The sequence below is a fragment of the Lathyrus oleraceus genome, chromosome 1, assembly GCF_024323335.1.
Source record: "Lathyrus oleraceus cultivar Zhongwan6 chromosome 1, CAAS_Psat_ZW6_1.0, whole genome shotgun sequence".
Taxonomy (NCBI): domain Eukaryota; kingdom Viridiplantae; phylum Streptophyta; class Magnoliopsida; order Fabales; family Fabaceae; genus Lathyrus; species Lathyrus oleraceus.
The window spans coordinates 93,999,819-94,022,445 of NC_066579.1; the positions used below are offsets into that span (position 1 = coordinate 93,999,819).

The 22,627-nt window shown below is 34.6% G+C and overlaps 1 protein-coding gene across 1 annotated transcript; it reads right to left on the bottom strand.

The window, feature by feature from the left end:
- Positions 1-3,944: 3,944 nt before the first annotated feature.
- Positions 3,945-12,563, bottom strand: LOC127118668 (elongation factor Ts, mitochondrial). Its single transcript, XM_051048916.1, has 6 exons — positions 12,060-12,563; positions 11,737-11,911; positions 11,094-11,278; positions 10,182-10,307; positions 4,307-4,395; positions 3,945-4,162 (listed from the first exon to the last, which is right to left on the bottom strand). The coding sequence occupies exons 1-6, from the start codon at positions 12,486-12,488 to the stop codon at positions 4,120-4,122; spliced, it is 1,047 nt and encodes a 348-aa protein (XP_050904873.1). The 5' UTR covers positions 12,489-12,563; the 3' UTR covers positions 3,945-4,119.
- Positions 12,564-22,627: the final 10,064 nt, after the last annotated feature.

A 22,627-nucleotide genomic window follows, 5' to 3' on the forward strand; every position in this document is an offset into this window, starting at 1 on the left:
AGGACATGCTTGAAGAAGGTATCATCCAACCAAGTCTTAGTCCCTTTTCATCCCCAATTATCCTAGTGAAGAAGAAAGATGGCACTTGGAGATGTTGTACAGATTATAGGGCTTTGAATGCTATAACTATCAAGGACAGTTTTCCCATGCCTACTGTGGATGAATTACTTGATGAGTTATATGGAGCAAAATATTTTTCTAAGCTGGATCTTCGTTCTGGTTATCATAAGATACTTCTTAAGCAAGAGGACAGACAGAAAACAGCTTTTAGAACGCATCAAGGCCATTATGAGTGGTTAGTGATGCCGTTCGGGCTTACCAACGCCCCAGCTACATTCCAAAGGCTTATGAATCAGCTTTGCCAACCATTGTTAAGGAAGTGTGTTCTTGTTTTCTTTGATGACATCCTAATATATAACCCTTCATGGCATGCACATTTGCAACATGTAGAAACCGTGTTTCAGATCTTAAGTCAAAATGTGTTTTATGCAAAACTCTCCAAATGTTCATTTGGCTTAACTGAAGTAGAGTATCTTGGTCACATAGTTTCTGGTGCTGGAGTATCAATGGATAGAACAAAGGTCCAAGCGGTGTTAGATTGGATGATACCAACAAATTTGAAACAACTACGAGGCTTCCTTGGGCTCACCGGATATTATAGACGATTTATTAAGTCTTATGCGACCATAGCCGGCCCTCTCACTAATCTTTTGAAGAAGGATGCTTTTATGTGGGATGAAAATACACAAAAAGCTTTTGAGCAGTTAAAAAGAGCAATCACTTCAGCTCCTGTATTAGTGTTACCAGATTTTTCGCAAGTGTTTATCCTTGAGACAGATGCTTCTGGTACAGGAGTGGGAGCAGTCCTAAGTCAAGGAGGGCATCCCATAGCTTTCTTTTCTAAGAAGATGAATCCGCGAATGCAGCTACAATAGGCGTATACGCGAGAATTTTATGCTATCACAGCGGCATTAGCTAAGTTCCGACACTATCTTCTAGGTCACAAATTCATCTTGCAAACAGACCAGAAGAGCTTGAAAAGTTTGTTAGATTAATCTCTTCAAACCCCTGAGCAGCAAGCTTGGCTTCATAAATTCATTGGCTTTGATTTCCAAATCGAATCCAAGTCAGGGAAGGATAATCAAGCTGCAGATGCTTTATCTAGAATGATGTCCTTGTCATTATCATCACCACAATGTGAGTTTTTTGATGAATTAAAGAAAGCAATTGTGGAAGATGAGCATTTGCAATTAATTGTTCAACAATGCCTTAACAATACTGTGAACAATGGTAATTATGCGGTGAAAGATGGTTTATTATATTGGAAACACAGATTGGTAGTCCCGGTTGAGAGTAGTTTGATTCACAAAATTCTCACAGAATATCATGACACACCTATAGGGGGACACGTAGGAGTGACCAGAACTCTTGCAAGAGTTGCATCTCAGTTTTATTGGCCTAATATGCGACAACATGTGCAGAAATTCATTGCAGCTTGTATCATCTGTCAACAAGCGAAGTCTGTCAATAAGCCTTATGTTGGTCTATTGCAACCATTGCCGATTCCGGAGCAAGTTTGGGAAGATATCGTAATGGATTTTATTACCAGCTTACCTCATTTTTCTGGTTTTACTGTTATAATGGTAGTAGTTGACAGACTAAGTAAGTATGCTCATTTCAAACCCTTGAAATCAGATTATTCTAGTAAGACGGTTGCTGAGACATTTATGCATAATGTGGTTAAATTACATGGAATGCCTAAATCAATAGTGTCTGACAGAGATAAAGTATTCACTAGTCAATTTTGGCAGCAATTATTCCAATTACAGGGCACGACATTAGCGATGAGCTCCGCGTATCATCCTCAAACGGATGGACAATCTGAGGTTGTCAATAAGTGTTTAGAAATGTATTTGCGGTGTTTTTCGTTCAAGAATCCAAAGGCATGGTCCAAAGCTCTCTCTTGGGCGGAACTGTGGTATAATACGGTGTTGCATTCAAGTTTAGGAATCTCTCCATTCAAAGCTTTATATGGGAGAGATCCTCCTATGCTAATTTGTTACACTGTTAACACTACTGATCCGATAGACCTGCAACAACAGTTAATTGAAAGGGACAAAATTCTACTTGAGTTGAAAGAGAATTTGAGGAGAGCTCAACAGGTGATGAAAGTCAATGTTGATAAGAAAAGAAGCAATGTTTCTTTGGAGATTGGAGATCAAGTTTTAGTCAAGTTGCAACCATATCGACAATCCTCGGTAGCTTTGCGAAAGAACAATAAGTTAGGGATGCGGTATTTTGGCCCCTTTACCATCATTGCCAAAATTGGTGTTGTAGCTTATAAGCTCCAATTGCCCAAGACAGCTCGTATACATCTGGTATTTCATGTATCCCAATTGAAAGTGTTCAAAGGCCTCACTGTTGTACCATACTTGCCGTTGCCATTAATTAAAGTGGAAGAAAGACCGGTGATTCAACCAGAGGTTGTGTTGCGTACTCGAAGCATTCGTAAAGGAGTACAAGTGGTGGACCAAGTGTTGGTGAAATGGAAATATATTTCAAAGCAGGAAGCAACTTGGGAAGATAGTGAAGAAATGCTACAGAGCTACCCGAACCTCAATCTTGAGGATAAGATTGCTCTTGAAGGGGAGGGTAATGTTATGGGTGAGAATGAGGAATTGGATGATGACGTGGCAAAGGATAAGAAAATAAGGCGCAGCAATAGAATAAAAAAGAAGCATCCAATGTGGACCCAGTTTGTTAGTGAGTGAGAGCATATTAGTAGTGGATAGCTCTAAGTGTGTGGGTGTGAATTTGTATGAGATATTCTTTCCCTCTCTCTCTCTTATTCACCACACGCAAACCCTTCTCTTACCCATTGTATTTCTTTCCCTTTAAGAAAACTTATATGAATCGTACCGCATCTATTTCTCTATCCATCCATTTTGATATTATTTCTCTATCCATCCATTTTGATATTATTCTCTAACTACTGTTACCTAAATTTTACTATCATTACACATAGATAATTATTTAATTGATTCTTGTATTTTTTTTCATTCTTAGTATGAAGATAGCTTAAACTAAACTGTCCAATTTAGTTGTTATCTAATTGGAAATTTTGTGACAATGGTGTAGTTGTACGATCATTTCTGGGATAACATTAGCAATTCAAATATACAGAAACTGGTTAACTTTCTTGAAGTTTGTGATATCAGTTGCCAATGTTGAATATTAAGCAATGAGGTGTATCAACAGTTGATTTCTTGTAGGCCATATGCTTCCAAATATGATGTAACAAGGTGATACCTTGTAGGCCATATGTTAAGGGTAGTGAGTATTCACCACTAACACTGATATGTTAGGGAAGAATTTTTGACTGAAGTAAAAGATGTGTTAATAGAGATACTTTGATCATTGTTTCTTTCAATTGTTCAAAGACATTAGTGTTAATGTGTATGATGATAGAATAAATGGTTGCTGAGTTGTTTTACCTATCAACAAAATCCCACATTGTTTTGTTTGTAAATAAACGTGGGTTGTTGTCATCTTGTGTGTGTTGGACAAATACTAAATAAAATCGACGATGTTATGAATTGGGCTTAGATCCAATAATTCTTTTTAAAATTTTAAATAAATCATAATTGCTGATTTTGTAATAGGAGAATCAATTATTTATAACGTCTAATCTAAATGGACCAAAAGTGCATTTAAACTAAACATATTTAGCCTTCAGTATTATAAGTATAGTCACCTCTCTTCATTTTCCTCGTACAATCTTGATACCGTCGAGCAGAGGTAAACACGGCACACGGTTGTCTCATTTTAAAGAGAAGCTCTATATTGATTTATTTTTAGCTTTGTAAAATCAATATCGATAACCTCTTTTACAGATGCATATTAGGAGAGTGCGCCAGAGAACGCTGGTACACTAACAGAAACCATTGAAGTTTAACAATGTGAGGCAAAATTTTCAATAGAAACTTGTACATCAGTTTCCAGAATCTATAAATGGAGCATGCGTCTTTAAATAGTAATAGTTCTTTGAGAACAGAAGCGTCTCAAAACAAACCTTATCTCTGAGAAATTTCCTCCATTATTGTAATAAATCACCTTAAATTAGGCTGCATGTGCAACAGACTCGGATGCATCTGTATCTTTCCTGAAAATTGGATGTCCGTAGAATAGTTAAAATCAATTAACAAAAAAATCAACTACATTTTCGGATATGAAGAACATGATGAGAATTTCGGATCTCAAGACTTTCAAAGGAAAAGATGAGTATCCAAAAAGACACAGGTCTCACCTTGCAATTCCTTCCCCTACTTCCATTCTGAGAAAGTTTACAACCCTCACGGGTGAACCTACCTCCTTGGATAGATTATCCAGCACCCCCTGCAAAGAAACATGAAAGATACTAGGTAAATAATTAACAAATAAACAAACCGGCTCCTTAGATGGATACTCCACAATCGACACAGAACTCTATACATATACTTTTTAGATTTATTGAATAATTAATGTATTTGGATTTTATAATGGACCGGATATTATTCAATGAATCTAAAAAGTCAACTTTCTCATATAAATAGGACCCGATGAAGTATTATAAATAGCACATTTTGGATGTGTGTCTCTTGTGGAGTGAGAGGAGTAAATCTTGACTACATTAGTATACATAGATGGTCAAGATAAAGTTTTTTAAACAGTAACATGATTTAAAAAGTTCTATGATCCCTTAGCAAAGCCATGTGACTTTATGTTTAAATATTAATCATGTATACATATGCATTATGCATACATCCGTATCTACAAACATTATTACATTTACATACATACATAAAAGTACATAATGCATACATTATTACATTTACGTACATACATAAAAGTACATAATGCTACTTGAGTGATGGTTTTGAAATCAAGAAAAATGTGTTTGCTGGCATTGCACACAATAAATCACCTTCGTTCACTGGTCATCGTTCACTGGTCATTGACCATAAGACAGCTTAATATCCTCTTAGAATTTGAATTGCTTTGGAGTTTCGAGGCTACTGGCTGCCCACAGATCTATATTGCATATTTGAGTGGTAGAAACTAGAAAGTTCTTAGATTCGCAGAAGCAAACACGGGTTGAATGGATGGAAACTGGTCTGAATTGATATAATACCGAATACTTCTTAGGACACTTGTTAAAGAATCAAATATAGTAATTATGTATTAGAGGTTGGATAGTCAATTCTTCAGAAGTCTTTTTATACCCCTTTCAACACAAAACTAACTTTTTTTTTTATTCCTTAACATGTGCTCTTAGAAGTAATGCACTTCTTAAGAGTCCCACATCGGACAATATATGGCCTGAACATTTGTTTATAAATGGGAGCAATCCTCACTCTACAAACCGGTTCTGTAGGGTTGAGTTAGGCCTAACCACATTTCTTAACATAGTATCAGAACATATCCTAGATTCATTATTGGACTTCCCGCATCGTCCATACTTTGGGCTCATTGAGGCCCAAGCGTGAGGGGGTATGTTGGACTTTCCGCCTTAATTGCGGCACTTTGGCTTGCCTTCATTGCAGCACCTAGCACCTTCATTGTGTTGGCTTTGAAGGGGTGAATTTAGTCCTACATTGCTTAGAGATATGACATGGCATGTGATGTCTTTATAAGTAGGGACAATCCTCAGCTTACAAGTCAGTTTTGTAGGGATGAGTTAGGTCCAATCCAAATTCTGAGATGGTATCAGAGCCTCTCATTTAAGATCCGGTGGGCCACCTACTATGGTTTCCGTTATCGGACCACCCACCATTTATTTCCACGCTTCAGATGTTCAGTCCTGAGCGTGAGGGGGGTGTAAAGAGTTCCACATCAGACAATATATAGTCTGAACATGTGTTTATAAGTGGGGGCAATCCTCACTCTACAAACCGATTTTGCAGGGTTGAGTTAGGCCTAACCACATTTCTTAACAGTAATGGCATGTAAGATCCTAACGGAGGGGAAAATTACACACACAAAAGCATGCAAATCATAATACATAAGACAAAATAACATATCAATCACAACATTCAATCGATTTAATTAATAACTCATTCATAACTCAGTAAGTTCAAAGACATCATAATAAGTATTCAAAAGACATAATCATCATCTTCAAAAGACTAAGCTCAAAAGACATATCTGAGGGGCAGGATGGAATATTGAAGTTGTAGGACGGAATGGGGAAGAGGGATAGAGCAGAATGGGAAAGACGGAGTGTGTGAAGTTGCGGAGGAAGTCGTTCTCATGTTTGAAAAAAGGCAGTTTCGTGTTTGAGAAAGTTGTGGTTTCTCGCCCAACACTATCACATATAACATCGCCGGTCGTACGGCTGACCGATAAAAAATTATCTTCAGATTGACCGTTACATCCTTATCACATGAAACATGTGCTGCTCTCCATTTCAACCATCCAACCTGAATTTGATAGTTTACATCTCGTTCTATTTCACGTTTTGCTAAAATTGCATTCCATACACTCTGCCTTACGGAAGCTAGATGCTTCTAAGACTCAAGCCTTCAACCTCACATTTAATTCCTCCCCCGACTCATGCAATAAGACTATTATCTACAAAAAGCATGCATCTTGATGCCGGGTCTTGGAGGTGTTTCGTAAGTACATCTAAAATTAACTTAAAAAGGTAAAGAGAAGAGAAGGAAATATTCAAATACAATAAAAAAGAAGAGAAGAAAATGAGTAACCGGCAACTGCTAGTAAACCACCTATGATTTAGAGTGTTTGGTCTTTCCCCACTATTCCATACATGAAAATCTAAATTCCCCCTACTCCGCCTGTTTCTTCCTCTCTAATTTATAAATATATTAATAATAACTGCTTCCCCTGACACATTTAATTTTGTGGCCTTCTCCTAGAGTAAGCCTTTAAAATAAGAGATCAAGTACTACCTGTCTCTCAATTCTTATTTCTTAAATAAAAGATGAAGGAGAAATTATATTTCGTAGATATCCCAGATAAGGTTCATGTGGAGTATAGGGGAGTTCAAAGTAAAAGTATTAGGTCTTTTATCCATAATCATTGAAAGGAAGTAGGACTTCTGAATGATGTAACTGGAACAAATGGCCTATGGCATTTCAAAGTAAGAAACGAACTCTTATTCCCCAAGTTCACCTTCTATTTCACTTTTTTTAATTGAGAACATCACGGTTGAGACCTTACGTTTCACTAGTCGCCTAACACTTGATCAGGGCAGATGTTTTATGCCAGCTCAATCTACAAAAGGATTATAAATACCATAGAAAATAGATCCTAATACTGATAGTTTACATTAGTCCAGAACTCCAGATACTTCTCACCAGCTTCATTCAGATGACTAGGAGACTCAAATGAGATCCATTACTCTTTGAGTAAAAATACATGGATTGCAACCTTTGTCACAATAAGCATGGTTCTTAGAGCACCAACAAGCCACCTTTGGTCCAGAATAAGAGCCGCGGTTTATGGATTTAATTAAGCTATTAAAATCTAATTGTGAAGTTGGAATGGGATGGCTACATGCGGTTTATGGATTTACTTAAGCTATTAAAATCTAATTGTGAAGTTGGAATGGGATCGGCTACATGAATCAAATTCTGCAGTAATGACCTTCCAAGATCAAGCTTCTTTCCAATTGGTTAAACTTGATATCTTTCTTAATAGTTTCTCTTATAGTTTTTCTAAATCTTCCTCTATCTCTAATTAATTGACTCCTCTCCATCTAATCTACTCTCCTTACATTAGAATCTACAGGTATTCTCTCTACATGTTCAAATCATCTAAGTCTACTCTCTCTAATATTGTCATTTTTAATCTCATCTCGTCTACTCTTACCACACATCCAACGCAACATCCTCATCTCTGCTACACTAACTTTATTCTTGTGTTGATTCTTAACCGTCCAACATTTTGTCTCGCACAACATCGCAGGTCTTACCGATGTCCGATAAAAAATTTCCTTCAGCTTTAGTGGTACTTTTGTGTCACATAAAACTCTTAAGTTCCTCCTCCATTTCAGCCACCCACCTTGATTTTGATGGTTTACATCCTCTTCTATTTCTCCATCGTTTTGTATTACAGATCCAAGATATTTAAACTGAGTAACTAGTGGGATGATATGATCTCCAGCATTCACCTCTATTCTAGAAACACTTCTCCTTTTGCTAAACTCACATTCCATATATCCATCTTACTTCTGCTTAGAAAAAAATAGTGTCTTTCTAAAAATTGTCTCCAAGTTTCCACCCACATTTAAATCCTCTTGCTACTTTCCAAGTAGAACTATATCATCTGTAAAAAAGCATACATCTCGGTGCTAGCTCTCGGTGCAAAAAAGATATAGAAGCTTAGGGTCGAACCTTGGTGCAATTCTATTGTAATGGTGAAATCATCTATCTCACCACCTTGTGCTCGCACACTAGTCGATAGTCCTTCATACATATCTTGGATAGCTTGAATATAGGCAATCCTAACTCTTTTTTTCTCTAGGGCTTTCCAGAAAATTTGTCTAGGCATTCTATCATATGACTTTTCCAAGTCAATGAAAATTAATTGCAAGTCTTGTTTGTTCATTCGATACTGCTCCATTACAAGTCGTACTAGATAGATCGACCTCCCAAACATAAAACCAAATTGATTCTCAATAACTTGAGTCTCATTTCTTAATCTCCGTTCAATTCTCTTTCGCATAACTTCATGGTATGAGTTATAAGTTTGATCCCCCTATAATTTGCACAATTTTCTATATCCTTCTTGTTGTTATAGTTTGGAACTAAAGTGTTTCTTCTTCATTCATCTGACAATTGCTTTGACTTCATAATTACGTTAAAGAATTTGGTTTAACACTCAATGTCTCTATCTCCAAGAATTTTCCACACTTTAATAGATATGTTATTTGGCCCAACCGCCTTATTGTTACTCATCCTTTTCAACGCTTCTTTTACATCTTATTTTTGAATCTGAAGGTAGTAATTATAGTTTCAATTCTATTCTCTAATGTCAAGCTTGTTAGAGTCCAGTGAAATATCATATCCTTTATTAAATAAATTGTAGAAATATGTCTTCCATTTATCCTTTATATCCTTATCATGAACCAAGATTTTGTCTTCTTCATCTTTAACATACTTCACTTGATGCAAATCTCGTCTTTCTTTCTCTTTCCTTAACAAGCTTATATATAGATTTTTCTCCTTTCTTAGTTTCTAAAGATTGGTATATATATAATCCATCAAAAACTTGAGTTCTTACTTCACTCATCGCCTTTTTTGTCTCTTAACTTATATTTTTCCCAAGTTTCGACATTTTTACATCAAGACCATTCTTTAAAACATTTCTTTTTTACTCTAACTTTACTTTGAACACTTACATTCTACCACCATAATTTTTTATCCCTATGTCTAAAACCTCTTGATTATCTCAACGTCTCCTTAGCTACTTCTATGATCTCTTGGATCATCTTGTTCCACATATCATTTGCACTTCCTTGTGCCTGTCTTAACCCTCTCTCCAAGATCTTGTGTTAAAAGTTATCTTGTTTTTCACCCTTCAAATGCCACCATTTGATTTGTGGAGCTCCCATGTGACTTCTTCTCTTCGATCTCCTCTTGATTCTTACATCTATAACCAATACTCTATGATGGGCTGTCAAACTCTCTCCTAGTATAACATTACAGTCCAAGCAAATCTTCCAATCTAAATTTCTAATAAGAAAGAAACCTATTTAAAAACATGTCACTGTACTCTTATATGTGATAAGATATATGTGATAAGATGCTCATCTCTTTATCTCTCTTTGTATATACTCTCTCTCATATATATGGGGCAAGGGTGTAATGATATAAGTAAATACTGAAAGCTCTCTTACTTTGCCAGGAGTGAACCATATGATCAGTTTTATGGTTGAAATGGAAATGGTAGAAACCAAGGCATCATGTCATGAAATGTTTTCCCTTTTTAAGAATAAAGGCGGAGTGTCAAATGGAATTTAAAAGTAAAAGGGACAGATTCTGAACCAATCCAAGCATTGATAGAATTTTCTTTCTTTCATCCATCAAAGTAACAATATTGGCAAATAAATACAACCAGCATAATTAAATTCTCATAAAACAATCAAATTTGATTTAGAGAATAAGAGAAACCTCACATACCTTCACTTTCATAGTATCATTCATAACAAACTTTTGGTCCATAAGCACAACATCCTCAAAGTACTTGCGCAGACGCCCTTCAACCATTTTATCTATGGTCGTCTGAGATTTACCAGAAGCTTCTGCCTGAAATATAAAAACCAAAACAGAATCTTGAACAAAAAGTTTTTGTTATTTTTCTATAATGTGGGTAAACAAATTGGCACTTCAGCACAAGAACTAGAAAAATCACAAAATACAATATAAGCTTAACATTGAGCAGATTACAATTTCTGAAGTAATTTTTTTTTATTCTAAACTTTTAAGTGCTATTGAATAGTGGTTTATCAAAAAGTTGAATTAGTCAAATTTAGAACAATCCTAAATCCACAAGCAAGACTCTAGAGCCACTAATGATAGCTCTCATTCATGAAGGCATATTCACATGTAGAGGGCAAGAAGGTTGCCATTCTTGTGAATGGCCATAGAGTTTAGAGAGGTTGGTCCAAATGCCAGATTTGCCAAACTGAAAAAAGCCTTTCGGGTCAAAGTATATTGGCATCCAACTAAACTACAAGCTATCTTAACCCCAAAACCCCTACAAGACAGTCTTAAGCCACGCATTGGAGGAAACTTGGGACAGGCAGTTACAGGAAGGAAAATTGCATGTATGCAAGCATTGAAATTTTCACATCAGAAACCTGAATTAAAAGAACAAAACTATTGAGACGATAACTGATGAGGAATCAGTTATTCTAAAATTTTCGAATTACATTACACTTAAACAAATGACGAAATTTCAAATGATTCATAAAGATCCTAGCTATGGAAGCTTAAGCACGTGACCATAACTCCATCACAATTATGATTTAAATAATAGCATGGATATATCATTTATTCATAAGTTCAAAAGAAATCATAGAATAACAATACCTGAGACTTAAGAATTTCACGCTCATTTTCTAATGCATCCAAAGATACAAGTTCCTTTGTTAAGAATAATGGTTTTGCCGCCACTACATGCATGGCCAACTCTGATCCAACACGTTGAAGTGCATCTACATGTTTTTTATCACCATCAACTTCAAGCGATAAGATTCCAGCAATGCGACCCAAACCTAATCAAACAGGAGGATGTCAGGATCTACAATAGAGTCATGTTTTTAGGTGCTGCGTAGAATTTAGCACTTAGCACAAGATGTCATAAGAGGAAATAATAACAAATTTGAGTGTATGGTATGTGATGATGACAATTGATAATTGATTTTGAATGAACTGAGCTTGAAAAAAATTATTTTGATTAAAATAAGTTGAATGTAAAATAACTTATGTTTGAATACATTTATGTAAATGTGACTTGAACAATAAAATTTTGGGGGCAAAAGCTCTAAATCATGGAATTGGATTTCACTGCGTGTCGCTAAAATCAATTTCAGTTGTCCAATCATGAATCAATGGTAAGGATCATTTAGTACTTAATTTTTAAGCTGTAATATGAACCGACCGATTTAAAATAGATCGCCAATGTGGAAATGCGTGATTGAGAAATGAATTATTAGTGGAATGAGTGAGTTACCAGGTTGGGGACTGGTATGAAGATATGTAGACACAAGACCATTAGATGGTGCAGGCATGACATAAGCTCTTGTAAGTTTTACATTCTCTCCCATCATGGCAGCTACTTCTGTGATAGCATTTTGAACAGTAGTTTCTCCATTGATCTTTGGATGTTCAAGATTCAATCTTATATCCTGGTTAAAGAGGAATTTAACAATTCATTCATTTCAACATCATAGCAAGGGTTTAAAAAACAGTTCGCGGCCGCGACAAAAAGGCATCTGCCGATACCGCAACAACGGTTCTGATCGAAATGGCGAAAAGAAAAAAGAGGTTAGTTACCTGGAAAGATTGAGGTCCAAAGTGAAAGGAAGAAGAATTATTACGGAGCAACAAAGCTTGGTTAGCGAGAGATAATGCCAAGTGTTGAAAAATGTCATTTCTAGCAACGAAATCGGTTTCGCAGTTGAGTTCAATGAGTGCGGTTTTGTGGTGGTTTTGAGCTAGAGCGAGCAAACCTTCGGAAGCAGTTCGAGATGATTTTTTGGAAGCGAGAACAACTCCCCTCTTCCTGAGTTCCTTCTGAGCGGCGTCGATGTCCCAATTCGAATCCACCAGAGCTGCTTTCACGTCTTTTATAGGAGCGCTTGTTCTTTCTCTCAATTGCTTTATCAGGTTCATTTCATTTGACGCCGAAAATGATGAATAATTGGCGGTGGCGCTGAAGAGCTTCTTAAAAGCACGTCTGCCAGCTCCGCTTAAACCCGCCATGACTGCGCTCGAGAGTCGGAGAGAGGGTTAGGTTGCCTGAAATTATTTTTTGTGTTTTTGAAGAAAGCAAATGAAAAAAGAAAAATAAATTATGCTTAAATATCAGTTATAATTTCATATTACTAACTTGTGCATGCAAGACACAAGTTAAAAAATTCTATTTATAAAAAATTTATATTAAAAAAAATAATTAATTTTTATTTTTATTAAAAAATTAAAAAATAATATTTTTTATTTAGTTTTTAATTTATGTTCTTAGAATATACTAGTACTTAATTATTCTTTAATTATTATATTGTTTTTAGTCTCTTACAAAAATCAATCTTTTTAAAGGATGTATTAAAATTGTTGGCACTAATATCAAAAATATTTGAATAACACTTATTTTTATATTAAAATGTTAAATATTTATTAATTATTGAATTAAATATACAACACCCTTTAGTATAATGATTTTTCCCAATGGTGTCTAGGTGTACTATTTGTAAACGTGGTTTATCCATTAATTATTTAATTTAATTTTTTATTATTTTTTTAAAATTAACATAGATTTATTTTTATTTTAAAAAAGAAAAACTAATATTTTTTTAAAAAATAAGTTTTATTTTAAATATGTATTTTTTTTATGACTAAATAAAAAACCCATATATAAATCAAATATTGACTTGTATAAGAAATAGGATTATTCCGAAGAAAATATTGTTATAGCATTTGTTATGTATTCATGGACGGACCGTGGGGATAAATTTTCTATATAAATTTGTATGATTAAAAATATAATAAATAATTTTTATATAAGTATATATTTTTGTTTTATATAATTTTTTATATAAATATTTTCGGTCTCAAAATAACAGTTACTTTAAAGACAAATACAATATCTTTTCCCAAAAATATTTATTTTTTGAATTTTTTTTACTGAATTATTCCAAAAATTATAATTAAAAAAAGTATTAAATAGTATGAATCTCATCATTAAAATTAATTCAATTAATTTATGTATTGAATTTCTCTTCATTAAATTATTCCAATAATTATAATTTAAAAAATAATATTAATTTTATCATTAAAATTGATTCAATTAATTATTTCTTAAAATTTATATAAACGTGAATGTGATGTTTTATTTGAGGCTGAAGAGTATCTTGTAACTTTTCTCATACATTTTAAAAACAACAAATCATCTTTAACATGTAAAACATATAAAACAAATCACCTTTAACTTTTCCCTTTTATCGTTAAAACATATAAACAAATATATAATAATTATTGATGCACAAGGTGATAAAAATGAACAATGAATAAGAGAGATATGAGAAAATAATAACAAACTTTCACTCCTCTAAAAATGATTATAGCAAAATGCAAAATGCAAAATGCACACACACAATGCAAAAAAGAATTATTATTCACACCACTAACTTGCTTAAGTATAAATGGACTTAATGAAAATACTAAAACGCCCTCTAACAAACTTTATTTATAAATTTCTAAAAATAAATTAATTCTAACATCATCCCTTAATTCATATTCAACTTAACCAAAACTTACAACACCAATTTCATCCCTCAAACGGAGAAATTGATCAATTTTGATTGCCTTCGTCAGAACATTTGTCAGCTACTTCTAGGTGCTACAATATACAACGTCTAGCACTCCATTCTAAATTTGATTTCTCAAAAAGTAATACTTAATCTCAATATGTTTGCTTCTCCCATGCAACATTGAATTATTTGCAAGATTGATTTCAGACTTGTTATTAATCATCAATTTCAGAGGCTTGTTTACTTTAATCTTCAGATCTTGCAGTAAATTCAGAAGTCAAACAACTTGACATGCAGCCATAATGCCTGCAATATATTATGCTTCACAGGTTAACAAAATAAAAACTGGTTGCTTCTTGGAACACCAATAAGTAGGAATTCTCATAAACTTAAAAAGTATCGAGAGGTACTTTTTATGTCAACTATGTCTCCACTCCAATCAGAAAGTTCCGAGTCAGTTTCAGCATCAAAAGGAAACAAAACTTCATACTTCAGAGTTCCATTTATATACCTCAGAATTCTAACAACGGATTGGTAATGAGACCACTTCGATTTACTCATAAATCTACTCATCATTCCAACTACATAACAAATATCAGATATGATATTAGACAAAATTTTGTGTAATCTGTACACTATCCTTTTCTGATTTTTTTTTCAAATCCCTGGGGTTGTGACACATAAACCTCTTTTTATAATGGACACTCAAATGGTATGCAAGAAATTCAAAAAAATGACAACATTTTCTTATGTAAATGCAAGGACCACTTCTCTTTCGTTTTCTTGATTCATCTTGGATTATGTAATTTATTCATATTTAATGTAGTTTCAAAATAAGCATTAGATAACATGCAAGGAATTCAAAAAGATATAACCACAAATATTAAGGGTAAAATTGTCCATCACACCATTAACTTTAATTTCTTAATCGAGTATTGATGTCTAAATCAACATACATATGAGAAACAATATTATATTGATGTATGGGTTCATGCGACTCTATCACTATAAAAGACCCAGAACTATCTAAAATCCATTTGAGTATGTGTTTTGAATCCACAAAAGCTTTAATGATATACATTTATATAAAGAAAAATATTTTATTTTATATATATTAACATATGTTATTAATTCAAAATCACGGAAATAAAAGTTATTATTTAAATTTACCGGTGGTATATTTTTTAAAGCTATGATTAATGAATTTCATTATTGTTAAAATTCCTACCGTAATAACCGTGTTAGAAACAAATTTATAAAATCATTTTTTTCACAATAACGTCGATTAGATAATGGAAGAAAAAATATTAATAATTGATTATGAGAAACTATTGCTTTACTTTTCACGGCAAAAAAAAAATAGGTATTTAAATAAAAAGAAATTATAACTGATATAATTGAAAATTATAAATTTATCCATAACTCAGAAATATATATTCAGGCCGCTTCTATATTCTGGTCCTAGAAATATTTAATAAGCTATTATTTTATGTCCTAAATTATAAATTATTTTGTATAAAGTAGTGTCATTTTATGGATTATTTAAAATATCAAAAAAAATTTGAATATGATTTTTTTTCTATTATACTTTTTACCATATGTTCATCTTTTCAAGTTATTTGTGTAGAGCGTAGACAAAAATATTTCATAGAACTATACAAATGAGTTTTACTTTATACGGATAAAAATTAAATAAAAAGTTTCATAAATCTTTCTACTTTGATAAGTAGATGATTGTATTAAAATTGAGTACTAGGGATATTTAATCCAAATACAAAAGTCGTCAAATAATCAAACCAATGAAATCAACGAAACTAAATGAAACAATTAATGGGATTTTGAAGTAAATCATTTATGCCAAAACCTAAATGTCGCAATCTTGTTTCTCGAAGCCACTCCTCAACAAGATTCTTAGCCCCCTCGGTTTCCTCCTTTTAATAGAGATGTGTTTCTAACAAACCAGATGACCCAAACCAACACTAACCAAATAATAAACTGCCACCTCTTATTGATTTTACCTTGTAACAACGAGTTAAAAGCTTTGAAATGAGACAATAGGTCAACTTAAGAAGGCAAATGCTCCAAACCGAGCCAATTTAAGTTGTTTATACAAACATTTGTAGCAATAAGACATAACAAAAAAAATATGATCAAGGGATTCGTCTTGCCATGGAAAAAGGGGGCAAACAAGATAATGAACTTCATGAAGGACGCCTCACCTAGCGAATTCATCTCTTGTTGGGAGGCTTCTTAAAAGTACCCTTCAACCAAAGAAGTGAATATTTAAAGGAACCTGTGAACTCCACATGAGGCGTAATGCGGGAGCCAACTTGATATCCAAGGGAAATAAAGGAAAAGAAAGTTATGAAAGGGTTGATTATGCAGACTTTACCGAATCACATGTTGGGTCCGACCACCAAGAGAAGAAGCCAGCTGCTAATGGATTGGGTCAAACATTTTGACTGATAGAATGGAGATCCTGTAACTCAATCGTTGCTTCTGGAGAGAGGAGGGAGTCGTCTGTCAGGATGCTCCAATACCTTTTATCTAACATCCACACATTTGTATCGCTAACCAACATCCTCTGATCAATGAGAGAACCAAACAGAATTGGAAAGACGTCTTTAAGCAGTTGAGACCCAAGTCATTTGAAACTCAAGAATTCAATTTCAATCCTTGAGCCAAGTTTACATGAAAAGCTATCTAAGAACCAATCCTATGAGACATCCTTAAAGGTCATCATGAGACACAAATCATGCCACCGGATATGGAGGAATTTTTCCAGCCAAGAGCTTAATATTTGTCAAGAAAAACACCCTTAATATTTCCATTTTGAATGATAAAAGTCGAAGCCAAGGAGAATCATGATTGCAAATAGTTTTCTAGGCCCACTTACTAAGAAGAGCAATATTGAAAGTTTCAAAGTGTTTGAGTGTTAATCCTTCATCAGATTTAGATTTACACACCGATTCCCACAATACCCAAGTGATCATTCTCGTATTTATGTGCCTTTCCATATAAAAGTCGACTGAATCCTGATAATTTCTTTTATCACTAATTTGGGAGCTTTGTAGAATAAGGATAAATACAGAGGAATGGAGTTAAGGATCGAATTGAGAAGTACAACTCGACCACCAAAAGATATGAATTTGCATTTCTAACTTTAGAGACGACCACAAAGTTTATCGAGAATTAACATCCAGGAATTGTGCCTTCTTGGATCGTTCCCAATTAGTATTCCCAAGAAATTGAAAGTTAAGTGAGAAACTGAACACAAAAGAAAATCAGACGCTGATTCCAAAAAGGCCGCTATAATATTTAACCCAAAAATCCAGCTTTTGTGATAGTTGATTTTTAGACCATATGCCATTTTAAATCCCTGTAAAATAACATTCAACATCCAAATATTTTCCCAACATGATTTCCCCAGAATGATAGTGGTTGTAGCGGTGTATTCGTCGCTATATGATCTATCGATTAAACCATAAGCTAAGAGATACCTTGAAATTTCCGAGTCGCCACCGCACTTTTATTTATCCAAAGGATTGGCTAAAAAGCGAACAAAAGCCTAAGAAGTTTTACACGTAGAAAACTAATAAAAAGATCAGAGATTCTGGGTAAGGGGTAAATTACGTAATGGGAAGGTGTTAGGCACCCACTACGTCCTAGGTACTCCTAGGGAGCCCTTTTCACACTTGTTATGCAAAATTATTATTTGTTATGACATAAAGATTGTGCAAACATGATTGGGATGATGAGAAAAGAATATACATTTTTTATTATTTATTGGGTTATTGGGTTCGAACGGATGAACCCGTTGCCTACGTACCTTCCATCAAAGGTAAGGATCAGAACGCCGTAGTTCGGCTAAAAGATTTCCAAAAGTGGGTTAGGTTCAATTTTAAACACAAACCCTAGGTCTTACGTTATCCACGGGAGAAAACTCAACCTTATACAAACAACAAAGTCCAACATGTGAGAACAGCTTCAACTGGCCAGGGAGGGGTTAACCCTATAATAGGCGAGGAAGACTTACAATTCAATCACTAAAGACAGAAGGTGAGATTAACATCAACCACTAAGATAAATCAAACCTATAGCTCATGTATGAAAAGATTAATGGACAAAGCCAAAACAAGTGAATGAGTGAAGTTACTGATTATGATTATGAAAATAGTGTCAAAGTATGATTAAGATCAATTCAAATAAGTATTATGAAATGAAGTTTGAAAAAGAGTCAAGGACTTGAGTCCAGGTTTTTAGTTAGAAAACATGAAGATGTTTGCACAACACTTATGTCAAATTTGAAAGATAAGGTGTGAAAAGTCTAGGACATAATGAATGATGAATGGATGAAGGATGGATAGTAAAACTTCTTAGAAGGTTCACTTCTTGAAATCATATAGCAGATGATTCAAGTGTGTCCTTTGGAATAGCAATTAATAATTAACAAACAAGCAAAGCAAGCAAAAGCGGATATCGGATGCCAATCACTGGTCTTATACCAATCTCCTAAAACAGAACGGGATATCAGAAGCCACTCCATGGTCTTACACTAATCTCCACAGGCAAAGAAATAAAATAAAAAGAAAGCGGATACCGGATACCAATAAATGGATTTACACCAGTCTCCTAAAACAGAACAGGATATCAGATGCCACTCAATGGACTTACACTAATCTCCTCAGAAGAAAACAAAAATGAAACACGGAAGTCAACTGCCAATCTATCTGGACTTAGGTTAACTCCACAGTATGCTCACAGGAAATCCAATGCCACATCACAGGGACTTACAATGGATCCTCACATACAAGAACAAAAGCAACAACATGATCACAGGTATGCAAATGCCAACTTACAGGGACTTATAATTGCAACCTCTCACACAAACTATGATCACAGGAAAGCAGATGCCAACTTACAGGGACTTATAACTGTAACCTCACATACAAATCAAACAGATCAAATTATGATCACAGGATAACAGATGCCAACTTACAGGGACTTACAACTGTATCCTCACATACACACAAATAAACAGAAGATATGAGTGACCAATGAGGTCTCACACTCTATCCTTCCATATCACAGGAACAAATGCCAAAGCAATGGACTTACAATTGTCCTCAATGGGCAAACAACAATGATAGCATCACAAAACAGATGAGATGATCATGCATTAATGGCAATTGATGATGATGATAAATGCATAGCATACAGGCAAGCAAGTGCACATGAAGCAATCAATCCATCAATGAATATCAAACAACACACTCTATAGCCAAACAATGGGGGCTCACACAAGAGGGTTTGACTTTAACAGTCCACTGTAATGGGTAAAGGTTGCTCTTAACCTGGCCATTGAGGGGCTCAGGTGAAGCAGATGAATAGGAGATGAGGGGTGTGCCTCATTGCTTCAATCTCATATCAGAGAGAGCATCAAAGAAAGTGTGGGAGTTCAGAAAGTAGGAACTCTCTCCACATTATTGACTCGATTAGATCTTGGGTTTTTATCTCATTGCTTCAACCAGGTACTGGGAGCAAAGAGAGGACACACTGAATAGTGGGGGATAGATTACTTATCCCTACCTTCCACCAATTGCCTTACTTGAAGGACTTTTCCTGCTTAGGACGAATATAAACAAACACAGGCATTGCCTCTTAAGGAGGACTTCAGACAGTTTGCCCGGTCAAATAACAGACCGGGTCTCCAGACTACATGAAGAAGAAGTAATTATACCTCAAAGCAAATGCTATAAAGCAAAGCAAGCAATCAAGTTCAAAGAACTTAGGCAACTAAAGTACCTGAAAAAGTCAAACTCATTAGTAAACAAGTCAACAATCAAAAGCAAAAGAAAATGAACCAATAGTCACACAGAAGGACCAATTGTGCAAGGCACAAAGACTCAAGCATATGAGTCACCTACAAAACAAATGTTAGCTCAATATAAACAATTCAAATCAAGCACATTGGAGTGATCCTTAAAGCATGGGTGCTCAACCTGAAACAACAGCTCAATTGTAAGCTCAGAAGACCACTAGGACTAGCCTAGGGTCAAAGATGAAAGAAAAAGTCAAGGCAGCAAGCAATGTTCAATCAAAGTCAACATCAATCATGTAAAAAGCAAACACAATTGGATTCAAACTTATATCATGCATCATGGTCATTTCATACACAAATGAATGCAAAGCATGGCAAGAGAAGCATACAAAAGTCAACAGCAAAGACTTCATTCAAAAGTCAACTCAAACAATCCCAAAAATTATGAAATAAATCACACTCAATCCTAACATCTAACATGGTATACATGTCAAATTTCATGGCATTTGGATGAGAGGAAGGCAGTCAATGAAATTCATGAAGTCAAATCAAATTCAAGTAAGCATGGTGAAAGTCAACAAGCATGGGTCAACTTCAAAAAATCATATCAATTTGAAAACAGAAGAGAAATGAATGAAATTTACACCAATGCAAAGCTTGAGATGTCTAGTTATCACATATGAAATTTCATGATCATACAATAAGATTTGAGAATTTCACAAAGGATTTGGCAAGGCATAGCACAAAAAGTCAACCAATGACCACATATGGAAGAAAATTCTCAATCAAATGGAAAACAGCAAGATTAATTCCAAGAAAATTCATACACAAACTAGACATGTGAAGGATCATTCATGCAAAATTTCAAGTGATTAGGATAGGGGGAAGTATGTGAACAAAAATCATACATTTGCATATCATTGGTGTGACACAAATTGTCACACCCTAATTCAAAAATTCATATCTATCAAACCACAAATGGGAAATCCACAAACTTTATATGGAAATGAAGATCAATGTGTCTAGTTTCACCACAAAAAATTTCAAGCTCATTGGATGCAATATGACAATTTCACAAAGAGAATGGCACAATGTATCATTTTGGCATACATGTCAAGAAAATAATTATCAATTAAAAACCAGCCAATGGAAAATTCATTAAAAATCACAATTAAATGAAGGACACATTCATGATCATGAGGAAAAAATTTCATAATTTTTTGATGAAAATTGAATGAGAAATAAATTTGTGAAGTTGGATGAAATAATGATGCAAACATGAACAAGATGGTATGGCAATTGGTCAACATGAGAGTCAATGATGGCAGACTTGTAATATTTGCCTCATTCAGTAAAACGGCAGCGTTTTGAGCGCGCCCAGGAAATGTTTCCATTGGTCCCAATCCAATGGAACAGTAACAATTGCAACAACAACCAATGGCTTCAAGATTCTAGGTTCACATGCATTTTAGGGTTTTGGCAAACAGCAAACAGACTTTCAACAAGCCCAAACGAGCAGCATGGCAATAGGACGGTTCATACAGCATCTAAACGAACACAAACCAGCGTGTTCATAAATTTTGGACAAGTTTTAACAGCATGAACAACAAACAACAACAGCCAATTGTAGTTCAAATTCAGGAAATCTCATGCAGCATTAGGGGATGGAAGCAACCATATGCATTCAATGTTCATGCATCAATCAATCAAAACAAGAACCAATCAACAACACCAAAACAGCATGGAAAGTAATAAGTTCATGCAACATTTGCAACATGGCAACAACCGATGCATCAAAATTCTGGGCAGTGGCAAGACAGAAACATCATGCAACATTCAACCATCACCTAACATATGCGACCCAACACAACAAACATGTAACAGCATGGTATTGACAGCATGGTATAAGGTGTTCATCAACATCCAAACAAAATGAACAACAGCAAAAAACATGTGGATTTAGCAAGCAGCAGGACATTGATGTTTGTCAATTATTATCACTTGAAATTCAGCATAGCAGTACATCATGTTTCAAAATTGCAGCAGAATTTTAGCAACAGCATGGATTTAGCAGCAATGGTATCATGTGACTTCATGCAATCAATTCAAACTGAAACCCAACAAGAGCTCACAAACAGCATGGCAAGAGCATTCTTCTCATGTCCATTAACAAATAAAACTCAAACAGCCACATGGACTCCACATGATAATACACACATGATGTTTATGCAACATATAACAGCAACTAACATCATTCAACAACAGTAGGACAATGCATAGCAGTACTGTTAACATCATGGTATTCATCATCATGTTCATCAAAAACAACACAAGCATGACAAAAAGATTTTGGGCATAGCAAGTAGTTTAACAGCAGCAAAGGTATTCATCAATAGCAGCAGTATTTCATCCTTCAGTTTCATCATCATGAAATTATCAAACTAGGTAATAATCAAGCATCCACAACAAACATTAAGCATGTGAATTTTTCTGGACATAGTAAGGTTTTATAACCAGCAGCATGGTTTCAGTACAGCAAAGAACCAGTTCATGTTTCATCCTCATCAAACCAAAATCGAGCAACAGCATGGCATTGAAAGGTATTATGCAACATGAGCACTAATAAACAGCCAATGTTTATACAACATGAAAGCATGACTTCTGGAAGGAAACAGCAGGTTTCTGACAACAGCAGCATTCATATTTATCCATCATCAAACAATCGATCATTCAATTTGAATCACACACACGGCGTGGCAATGATTACATAGCAA